At 37.9% G+C, this 12,264-nt stretch overlaps 1 protein-coding gene across 2 annotated transcripts in view; it reads right to left on the reverse strand.

The window, feature by feature from the left end:
- The window catches only part of arhgef37 (Rho guanine nucleotide exchange factor (GEF) 37), a 35,436-nt gene extending 23,665 nt beyond the window's left edge, over positions 1 to 11,771 (reverse strand). Inside the window, exons 1-5 of one of the 2 annotated variants that reach the window (XM_044205716.1) lie at positions 11,460 to 11,771; positions 10,622 to 10,721; positions 6,506 to 6,568; positions 6,077 to 6,194; positions 2,660 to 3,186 (exon numbers count right to left, since the gene is read on the reverse strand). In XM_044205716.1, the coding sequence (XP_044061651.1) occupies positions 2,660 to 3,175 (516 nt within the window). In that variant the 5' untranslated portion in view covers positions 3,176 to 3,186; positions 6,077 to 6,194; positions 6,506 to 6,568; positions 10,622 to 10,721; positions 11,460 to 11,771. Of the gene's footprint in view, positions 1 to 2,659; positions 3,187 to 6,076; positions 6,198 to 6,505; positions 6,569 to 10,621; positions 10,722 to 11,459 lie in introns of both variants that reach the window. The other variant, XM_044205715.1, reaches the window with a different exon arrangement.
- Positions 11,772 to 12,264: the final 493 nt, after the last annotated feature.

Raw genomic sequence — 12,264 nt, forward strand, 5'->3', positions numbered from 1 at the left:
CAAAAATGTCCTTCCAAAACTGAGGTTTCTGGCAGAAGTGTGTAATTATAAAAACATTGTAGATTTTAAAAGTAAGATTTATTTGCATATTCAAATGAAATGTCTATCTTGTGCAACATATGCATGTGTGTCCGCTCCCTTACAAGAAAAATACGTACAAGAAAAATGCTAATGCATAGCTGATAAAGAACCATTTTGTTTAGCTCCATTCTATTCTAATGAGAGAATAGTGGGCGCTGCTGGAAGACTGAACAATGTGCACATTGCCACAGAAAACAAACCAACAACTTTCCTGTCTGACAACGGCACCATTCATTCACATATTTATTGTATTTCTGTGTGTCAGCCGTCCTTCACTCTGCTGCTTCCCTCAGTCTTCATCCTGCTGTCCTTCCTCCATCCATCATATTCCTTTAGCCATATTTTTAACACCCTTTTCAACTCCATCTTTCATTTTATTTTCACACATTTGCATTTTGTCTCTCAACTTTACATTGGACAAGTTATTTGATTTTTATGTGTTTATACATATGCAAAAAATGCATATACATCTAATATAAAAAACAAACAGAAAATATGGACAAATGCCACATAACACAGACAAATCTCTTTCTTAATGTCTCTTTCATCAACTATTCACCAGTTAATTTCCTTCCCTTAACAGGTCATCAGGCCATAATTTAGCCCTTCCACTCCTATTTTCATTTAATTCTCTTTCCCTTCATCTACTGTTCCCTCGGTGTGTTATCATTTTACTCATCCACAGTTCAGCCCACCCAGCCCATAAAGCCTGATTCCATTATGTTTTACGAGGCCTCATTTCATTACCGCAGTGATAATAAATGACTATTTAACAGTAATAAGCAATACCTCAGATGTAATGAAAAGCTAACGATAATAAACCACCAAGCAGCCTTGGCATTACAGTTGTTCTGGATGCTGCAGTTCCCATTCAACATGCAGTGATTACCTTTTATTTAAAGGCTAATCAAAGGGCTGTCCCACAATACATATTCAAAACACAGAACTAAACCTGCTATTGCTCCAAAATTGATTGGCAGATCTTAACACTAAACAACAACTAAATCTATATTTGATGCTGTTAAAGATTTACTTTACTTGCACATGAACCCAGTACATGAGACTAAGCTTGCTTTTTGAACACAACTGATCTGGACTTGCAGCCTCTTTCTTAGCAAAATCATACTTCACATTTTTTCTGTATAGTTCCCCTTGTACAGTATTTAGACCTAGGAGCTGTACAATCTGTACGGGCCCCAAAACGTACCAGTTTAGGGTCACATGGTGATGATGGGGTAGGGAGAACTTCCTTATGTGTGATAAATATTCTAAACACAGGGTCCACTCACTTAGTTCTTCCTGGAACATTTGACTGTATCCCACAATCTTATTTAGAGAATGGAACAGCAAATTCTTCAGCCGTGGGATACGGTCGAAAGCTCCGGGAATAGCTAAGTAAGTGGACCCTGCATTTGGAATAGTTACCACAGATATGTGTCTCCAATGTTAAGAATGCATCTTCATCCTCCAGATTTGATACTGCAATCCTAGTGTAAAATATTTAACTTAATACCCTAAGAAACAGCTACCCCATGAAAACAGTGGACCAATAATGTGGTAGGGCTGCAAGTAACAAATATTTCCTTATCAATTAATCTGTCGATCATTTTCTTGATTAACCGATTGGTTGTTTGGTCCATAAAATGTCAAAAAATGGTGAAAAACATTGATCACTGTTTCCCAAAGCCCAAGGTGACGTCCTCAAATGTCTGGTTTTGTCCACAATCCAAAGATATTCAGTTTACTATCATAAAGGACTAAAGAAACCAGAAAATAATCACATTTGAGAAGCTGAAATCAGAGAATTTGGACATTTTCTCTTAAAAAATTACTCAAAACAATTGCTTAATCGACTAATCGTTGCAGCTCTATAATGTGGCAGTTTAAACATTTTTAAAGATCAAAGCATTGTATGATTAGTGACTTGATACTGTACCTGATAATGAATGAATTTAAGTAAGGTTTTGTAGTTGTCAGTAACAGCTGGACATTGTGAGGAAAAAAGCTTTTAAGTAGCTACCACTTTAAGAAATGTTGCAATGAAAAAAGTAAATTAAGTTGAAGATTAAAAACTGCAATAAAATAATTTTGTTTCCTGAAAGACTTAAAGAATCCTGCACACTGTCAATCCCTTGTACTTAGTTTAGTTACAAGACTTTGGTCGTAAATAAATCCATTATCTTTAGTTTCTGACCCGACGCACCTGTTTATATGACTTGGTAGTGTACATGAACTTTATAATAGTTGTTTCCTGAATGACTTCAATAACTTGAGCAAGAATTTTGATGGATCATTAATTGTTTAATTCACGTATCAAGTAAAAATGCCAAACATTGCTAAGCAGTATATCTCAAAATGTGAAATTTGCTGCCTTTCTTGTTTTATATTATTGTAAAGGTTTGGGATTTTGGACTGTTGGCAACTGACAACACAAGTAATTTAAAGACCTCCACTTTGGGCTCACAAGATAATAAGAAAAAATGATCCACAGATTAAATTAAATTGAAAATAAGTTAGTTGCAGCCCAAATCAGTAGTATTCATTTTTCCATAACAATGCCACTAAATGCCACACATACCTGTAGTTTCTGTAGGTTGCTCTTGATGGTCACAGTGCTAACTTGCAGCAGTCGAAGGTAATTCCTCTCAGACTGGACCAGTTCCTCTATGGCCAGCATCTGTCTCTGGGCTGCCCTCTCTTTAGCTGCTGCTTCCTCCTCTTGAGACTTCTTTTTGGCCTCTTTTGCCTCCTCTGCAAATCTCTCCTCTGATATTGAGCTCTCCTCTGAGAAGCTATCCTGTGAGGAAAGTCTTAAATTTGTTTCCACAGTGGAAGCATCTGTATCTACAAGTTCTGAGGTCTCAGCTGGTGCATCCACAAACCCAGACACGTCCGACTCCTCCTCTGTACTGAACGTCTCTTCTCCAAACTGATCTTTCTCTACGGTTCCATCCTCCTTCTCATGGAGCTTCTCTTTTAACGGATCTTTCTTGGCGATCTTCTCTACAGCTCCGAGGGGAGACAGGGCAGATGAGGCCGGTTTAGGGAGAGGCAGTGTGAAGGAGGAGGGCTGTGGCCTCCTGGGCACCTCCATGCTGGAGATCACTGTCAAAGAGAAACACTGTTTAGACAATGTGTTTTCATGTTTAAATTTAATTTTTGTACTTCAAGTTTAAGTAACATGTTATTTATCTTCTTCTGTTAAGCATCTCTCCAAAATTATAAAAGCATTTTATTGACATATAAAAGCATATAGTATATAGAGTTGAGTATGGTAAGTGGAAAAAGATGAACCCCTTGGTTTTTAATTTGGACTGCAGTTTTCCACTGCAAAGCATCCATCTTAACAAGATATAAGTTTTCCACCATTATTGATCGTGTGAGTTATCAGTGTGAAGGGCAACACCAGGGCGCTGCATGGTGTCAAATTTCTTCATTCCAGTGTGGACCATATGGACAACACTCGATGTACAATAATACTGGATGACAACTCAGGATTTAAAAATCAAATTATACATTTTCTTGCATTTCCAAGAAGTTAAGAAAATGTTACAGCATCTCAGTCTCCTAATTGTGGTGACATATGAGCAGCTTTAGCATCAAACATAGCAAAAAATAAATAAATAAATAAACCTCAGATCAGTCAAAACTCTAAGGCAAAAACTGTAACTAGAAAGAGGACATACTTGACTTCTTTTGTTAAGTGAAATGAGTTATGAACAGTAATTTTAAATTGGGAATATGTGTTAAACTTCAAAGCTCAATACAGAGGCAGTAGAAAAACAACCAGCAACAGCTAGGAGAACAGGATTGTTGCAGGTTAACTTTGTGTAAGTCCTCCCCCTGTATGTCTCCTGTATCAGCACTGCGTTCTGTTGTCCAAACAGTGAATGAGACATGTCAGAAGTGGCATTTACATGACTAGGTGAAAAAAATACAGATTGTAGGAGCATGAAACATGTTAAATAAACTGCCATGCTGTTGGAGACATTCAGTTTTACATAACAACCTTTCAGTTTATGTATGTAGTATGAGGTGAGTTTTGTCACCATTTTCTACCCTATATCTGTTATTCACAGACCTCAAAAGTAAAGAAAAGGTCCAAGAAAAGTTTTTCTAAACATCTGGTGCCGGATATATGTTCCACAGGAAAATTCCTAGAAATTTCAAGGCAGATAACGTAACATTCCTGCTTTTGATTTAAGAGTGGACTCATTAAGATGGCCTTTATAACTCCATAAACCAGCAGACAGCAACAGAGCTGCAGATGAGAGGTTTACTTCACACAAACATGCAGAGAGGGGAGATGTATTGTCATGGATCCTCTGAGCTGGAACACCACGTGTTGGCCCACCGGGAGGCTGGCAAGCTGCTTACAGAGCGACTAATGCTACCACTGCTGTGACAATTAGCCATTACATGGTTCAGCTGAACAGTCTTCTGTGGCTTTAAAGGACAGCCTCAAATGACAGTTTTATTTTTGACTCAGTGATTAAATTATAATGTCTGTGTGAGGAGTCGCTCATGACATCAGCAACACGGCTGTTGACGGAGTTTCTTCCGTGCATCATAGTCCGTAAGGTTGGGTGTTTTTCCAATAGCGCCAGTATGCAATCTTGAGTTTCAATACTGATACCTTCATCATACATTACCTTGACAATTATGAGCATGTGTGTACTGTTCTACGGACACATTTCAGTCTGTACCAAAAAACTTGAGGTTCAATATCCAGCCCTTATAGTTTGGTACTGTACAACTATCTATTAACAGGTTGCACCATTGCATAACTAAAATCTCACCTGCTGCATCAATGTACACAATAAAACTGGTATATGTCTTTCACTGTTTGAATTGAATGCGAGGTCCTGCTGTTTCTAAACTGAGAGTCACAAAAGTATTTATGTCACTAAATGATAAACTGATATGTTCCTGCAACAATGTCAGACAAACAAATTCCTTCACATTTAGTTAGTGCACAAAGTGAATCTGTTTGAATCTACTTAATCAAAAATAGGTTACTGAAAATGATTGTGTATTCACTTGTTTCTCATACATTTTAATCTGTTTCATTATATATCAGCTGCCAGTTTATTAGCTACACCTAGCTAAAACTACTGCTGTCTTATACAACAGCCCTGCATTCATTTCTACGTTCATGAAGGTTTTAATGTTCAGTTTTTTGCTTTACAGAGGTGTTGATTCGACTTTATTGAAGGCTGTAGTTTGTGGTTCTGATAAATCGTATGGGGTTATACCCAGAGCTGATACTGCACGGCTACACTGGACTACATTGTGTTTTTTTAGGTGTCCTCCACCTGTACATCACTTTGAAAATAGGTTACTGTGACTGTTGTCATTCATTTTGGATCTAATCCCACCACACAGATTTATCTTTTCCCTCCAACAAAAGGTTTAGGGGTTTAGCAGCATTTGGTGACCCAGAGTTGGGGATAACTGAGATTTACAACTATAGCTGAGTATCAAACCTCAATTCTTCTTTAGTACTGACGGAAATCAATAATTGAAAACAGTACCAAAAGCTGGTATTGAACACCTGCTTGATCAGATAGTTTCTTATTTAAAATCTAAATTTTGCCTGTTCTAAACTATTTTGTTTAGGCAAAGTTCTTGACAGGCTGCTTGTTTTTAGACAGAATTTGAGAACTTTGACTTGAAGAAAAACATGTTTAGAATGCTAAATGTAAAGTATTGATAAGAGTATAATTTTGGTACAGGTACCAAAACTCAGCTTTCATCTATAAGCTCTTTATAAAGCATTACAGTACAAGTATGGCACACAAACTTGACTTTAAGTCACAACTTGACTGAAAAACAAACAAACAAGTGTGTCAGAGCTCCAGGCTGAGACATCTGCTGCCCACAGGCCAAACCAAAACCACAGCAAACTCTCCACCATGACGACAGCAGTGTGTATTAGAGTGACAGTGAGTGAGTATCATTAAAAAACATTTACATGAGATCAGGCTATCATTACCTTGTGCAGAATCCCAAATTCAGCTGTGGTGAACCTTGATCTTCACCCTCTCTCTCTCTCTTTCTGTCTGTCTTGTTGTGCTCTGTCCCAACTGAAGCAGAAATCTGCTGCAGAGACGCTGCTGCATTGAAAACACACACACACACACACACACACACACACTGGTGTAACTTTCTCCAGTGACTCACACACATCAGGCTGCTGCTGGGCCTCATGTGGCAGGAGTGTGTGAGTGTTTATTCATGAGTGCGTGCATGTGAGATAAAAACAGTGTATGAGGAAAGGGGGGATGGGAGTGGAAAGGAGGGTGGGACGGCTTTTTTGTAGAGGAAAAAGAGGGGAGGGGGAGGAAAGGGTGGCCACACACACACACACACTGCTGAATAAGCTGATTGACAGCAGCTGGTGGGAAGAGGAAGTGGCACTCACCCAAGCAGATGCTGATTGGTTGACAAGTCTTCACAGTGGAATGAAGGACCAATCAGACGACACCTAGGGAGGTTACATGAAACATTAAGCGGACCAATGAAGACAGAGCGTTCAAGTGATTGAAGTTTTCCTCTCACAGGAAACAAAAGCACCACGGGACATCTCATCCTCTTCTATTTGCAAAGGGATTGTCTGGATTTTCTGGTGGAGGGTAACAAAAAGAGATTTACAACTCATTCCTTTTGACTTTTTCAGTCGGAAATAAGAGATTTATGTGGGCTGTGGTTTATTTCAAACAATTAAACAAGCAATTAAAGACAGTGCATGTCCGCTGAGCGGCAACTAGTTAGCACAAAGGTATTCAAATGAAAGTTAAGAGGAGTGTGTATTTTGTGAGCACAACTATTCACTTTCATCCAATATTAAAGGGTGAGTTCACCCCAAATTTCCCCTAAAAAAAAAAAAAAAAAAAAAAAAAAAGGTATCCAGCCGTGCAAACAGATTTTGTTTTATCTGGAGTTAATTGGAGACACCTGTCATAATACAATGGAAGAGAATGGAATTTCACTTGTGGTGCTAAGAAAATGCATCTGAACAAGTCTAAGAGCCTACAGCTGCACTCGCGGCTGTACTTAGTCCTTTGTGCTCTAGCTAACATCAGCATCCTGACATACTCACAATGACAATGCTAACATGCTGATTTTTACCACATAAACAATTTTAGTTTGGTGTGCTAACATTTGCTAACTAGCATGGAAAACAAAGTACAGCTGATGGGAATGCCATTAGTTTTGCAGGTATTTGGCCATAAACTATTGGACAAATTAAAAGTTTGACCTGATGATGGCGCTAACTGGAAAGTTAAGGGATCAACAAAAATCAATCTAGCATCTCTCACAAAAAACCTTCCTTCAACAAAATCTGTTGTTTGATATAGTGCAGACAGGCGATGTTGCTGCAAATCCAAAAAGTAAAAGGGTGGAGAATTAATACTGACTGAGCTGGCAGAATGCACTCAGAACTGAACCGAAAGTTTATTTTATTATTTTCCTGCACAAAATTTTCCTCACCTTAGATGATTCAACAGAATCAGATTGATTGCAGGTTTTCACATACAAGGAATTTGCCTTGGTATATCGGTGCAAAACAATAAACATAGGAAGTAGAAAATATAAAGAAAGATGAAAGCAAGTACTGCAATAAACTACTACTACAATAAAATCCGAAATATTATAAAAACAATATGTAGAACATTTGTTCACTATATCTCCAAAACAATGGTCAACCAAACACACATACTCAAATGGCCATCTTATTGTATGTGCCTATGAGCCCTGAGACAATGAAGGAATTCATTGCAGTCCGACTCAATGAGTCTGTGATGAGGTAGGCAGGAAGGCAGCAGCTAATCTGGTTAAACACATCGGCATGTCAGGGAGGAATGCTGCAGGACGGGATTGTTTTATCAGCTGACTTAGAAGAATAAGGCTTCTGCACAGTGACAATACACTTCAGGCATTTATTCAGTTCTCCACAGTGACCTATAAGGGCCAACATCTTTCTCAGACCCAAAGTCTGCCTTTCCAAGAAAAAAAATTCTCCATTACTAGAAAGCACTCAGCATACCTAGCGAGGCTGCGTAAACTGCCAAAGCTGTTATGCTTTTTGTTATTGACAATAGAGCCTATACTATATCTATCTGTATCTATCTATCTAAAATATATATTCTTTATATTGTGTATTCTATAGATACTCAATAGATATACTGTATATCTTATTATATTTATGGAGTATGCTAAGGGTTTTTCTTATACTCTGTATTAATTAATTAGTTAATTAATTGTGTTTATTTTTCTATTGATATATTTTTCGCTCCTCTAGGGTTGATATATATATATATTTATCATGTATTTACTGTTCCCGTGCAATGCCTGGATAACCTGCTGCTGTAACACAAGAATTTCCTAATTTGGGATCAATAAAGTACATGTACCTACCTACCTTCCTTCCTACCTATATCGGCCAATATTAGCTTCTTGCAGATTTATCGTATTAGAGTATATGTTGGCTGATAAGTAACAAGAAATTGCAGTACAGAAATGCCAAACTAGGTTTGAGGCCATTTAGAAACAGTGTCACCATCACATAGTTTGTTCACCAGAGAGCACCGACAGGTTTATTTTTCACCTGTAAAATTTCTCTCTCAGTTTGTATCTTTCTCACAATTATTCAAAAAAAATAATCTAAGGGATGCATATCATAATTGTCTGTAATGTTATGTGTTTATATTAAATGAAAAAAATACTATCAGCCAGATTGTTTGAACTCTCCAATATCAATATGAGTATCTGCCTAAAATTCCTGCATCGGTCGGGTTATAATACACAACAGGTAATGTTTTTATTTCCTATCTGTATTCTGATCTGCATTAAAATCCAAAATTTTTAAAAAGTTACCTATCTGGAAAAGTTAATAAATCCTTTAAAAATCCTGGACTGACACTGGGATGCCTTGGTGGGCTAGGGGTTAAGGCGCAGACCATGAACCACAACACACCAGTTTCACATCCGGCCAGGGACCTGTTCGTTCCCCACTGCTTTCTCTCTCATTTCCTGTCATCTCTCTACTGTTGAGTATAAATAATTAGAAATACTGAGAAAATCCTGGATTTGCACCAAAAAAAAGAATCACTCGTTCCTTGGGCTGTGATATTAACTTTCTTTCAAATTTCCAAAAGTAAGCCTGTCCAAAAACAAAAAACAATGTTCTTGATGGAGATATTAATAAAGGAATAACCGAATGAGAAAGTCATAGATTTTGATTCAGGATTTTCTGTGAGTGGAAGACACGAAGACATAATTTGTGATTTAGGCTGACAAGATCTGTGCACTTTTCCATAAATTAGTGCATTTGTACAAATCTTGCTCAACACATGCAATGTCAAACGCTTCTTGGACAGGAGAGTTTTTGAGTTAGCATGACATCATGGCTGGAGTGGGAAGGTCATTTCAGTAATGAAGAGGAAGGTGAAAGACGAGTCAGAGCTGGGTGGGGTGATGACACTTGTGGTAAGAAAGCTAAATGCAGAGAAGGCTACATGTAGAACCACGTTAACTGTAATTGCAGGGTTGGTCGAGTTCCTGGCTACTGTACATGTGTGTCTTCCTAAAGACATAGCTTGAGTTTGGTAGTTTTCCAAAAGGAAACTATTATATGGCAGTGTTTGATTTCAGACATGTGACATCAGCTGATACCAGAACACATCGATCCCTGCATCATGTTATCATTTGCTGAACTGCAAGTTCTGTCAATAAGTCTGTTAATAACCCATTTTAAGGTCTTCCTGCTGCAGGCTAAGTGACAAACAGCTGAGGAAAGATGACCAGGCTGAAAATTAAAGCAGTGATGATCGCATCCTGCCTGTTCAGTCAGCATTAAACACCCTCCCTGTCAAATTCTCAGGTTGCTGCAGCATTACCACAATGAGGGAACAATTATTGTATGAGTAACAGCAGATTAAGGATGCAATCACACCTTTATTTTGCTTTATTTATGTTGTCTTATTTAGTTTTCACACTGTACTGTACGTCATGGACTCACAAGCTGCTTGAATATTTGAGCGTTGGTAACCTGGCATCATACTGGCGAAGAGATATTGGCAGCGGGGAGGGAAGAAATTTCAGTGAATGAAAATATCTAAAAGGCAGCAATGTGATTATAGTGAGTTTATTCTAATGTGTGCTGGAGGATAAGCAACACCTGCTAGTTAACCCTGATTTTAAAAGAAGCTACGTACTTATAGGCATCGTATCCTAAAAGAAATACATTGCCGAAGAAAATAAAAGAAAGAAATATGTCACTGTCACATATACAAGGACTGAGTCAAGAAAAAGTCAATATAACTCATGTGACTCCAAACTGTCAACAAACAGTAGAAAAAACATGTCCTTCCACAGGGGACTCAAACAAATTGGATGTTTTTTTCTTCAAATTAGTGTCCCAATGGCTAACCTGAGGAACGAACTGAGGATGACGAAGAAAGTATGGCTACATCCACCAGGATAGTGCCCAGAATGATGATGATGATGATAAACTGATCATAAATTGTAGTATTACCTGTGTGCGTTAGGTTTCTTCTCTCAGTGTAGTTCCACCCAGGACATCAGAAGCAGCGGAAGGAGAAGAAATCATCATGGTAACCTTGGCTTTCTAATCACTGGAGAACGGAAATAAACAAATTCAGACAGACTAAACATAATTGTTCACATCAGGGAACGATGTGTTTATCTCTTGGCCTGTCTCTGTCTGGTCTGGACAACCACCAGTTATCTCTCATGAGGATTTACAGTTAGCCTTCCTGTCTGTCCTATTTGCCTTAAATCAGACAAGAAAATCTGAGTCAGTGGACAGCTGTACATCCATTTAGTAGCATCACATGACATATATTATACACACAGACTTAACAGCTAACAAGGCATGAAGTTGACATACTGTACATTAAAATAGATTTTAGAAACTGGAAATACATGTTTATGGTTGACTACACATATGATGTCTTTAATATAATTACTTACTAATTATAATTTGACACACACTCAGATGTGTGTGAGAGGTTAATGAGAAATATGTACACATATTCCTAACAATCATAGCTCCATGTGCAACAGGTGGACATATTGGAGGAATGTCATTTTTACCTTCAAGCAACCCCTAGTGTAATGAATGTCCTTCCCAAAAATCTTCAGCCTGTCCTCCATAAAACAGTAACTGTTACCTTAGTTTGTAGTGCCTGGTTTAAGTTAGACATAAGGTAATATAAGCATAATGTTATCTTTAGGGATAATTAGAGAAAACAGCATCTGCCTGTTTTGATGTCGTTATGAGTGAGAAGGGACGGAAACCAATCAAGACGATAGAGATATTTTCTATGATGTCAAGCATTTTCTTTACTCACGCTTTCAGCTGTATCCCTTGGTAGACATGCCCGTCGGAGGATTTCAAACCAACAGAATCTCGTAAACAAACTGCCGCAGAGCGAGGTAAAAAGCCTTGTTTGGTTTAAGGCTGAGGAATAATGCGGTCTGTCTGCTGCCTTGTGTTAGGATAAAGACACCAGAGAATGACAAACGAATGTGATAAAAACGTTGCCCTTTCTGTTACCGTCCTCTCATCACGTATTTAACCCCACGCTGATGTCCTGAGCTCTGTGTTTCTGACGTGGAACTCACGTTCACCTGTTGTCAATCAGCAGCCTGTCAAGCACGCGAACAAACAAACACGACGTCCGGTCAGTACTTTACAAAATAAAAGCCTTATAAAAGCAGCAACACCCATGTTGTTTTCAGAACAAAAGCCGAACAACAAATTTGCTGCTTATAAATTTACCAATAACACTTGCAGTGGTGGAATGTAAGTACATTTACTCAAGTACTGTACTTAAGTACAAATTGAGATACTTGTACTACTTGAATTTTTCCATTTCATGCAACTTTATACTTCCACTCCACTACATCTAAGAGGGAAATAGTGTATTTTTTACTCCACTACATTTGTCTGACAGCTTTAGTCACAAGTTACTTTTCAGATTACATTTTTTCATATCCTTCCTGTCCAGTTAAAACCATGTATTTCCAAAATGTGGTGTTTTTGAATGTGAATTATTCTGATGAACTGAAGGATTAAGTATTCCTTTATGAGTTGAGAAAATTGTCCAACTTCTTAAACAAAATAAACTATAAACTATTATTTATATGTTTGTC

The sequence above is a fragment of the Siniperca chuatsi genome, linkage group LG8, assembly GCF_020085105.1.
Source record: "Siniperca chuatsi isolate FFG_IHB_CAS linkage group LG8, ASM2008510v1, whole genome shotgun sequence".
NCBI classification, from domain to species: domain Eukaryota; kingdom Metazoa; phylum Chordata; class Actinopteri; order Centrarchiformes; family Sinipercidae; genus Siniperca; species Siniperca chuatsi.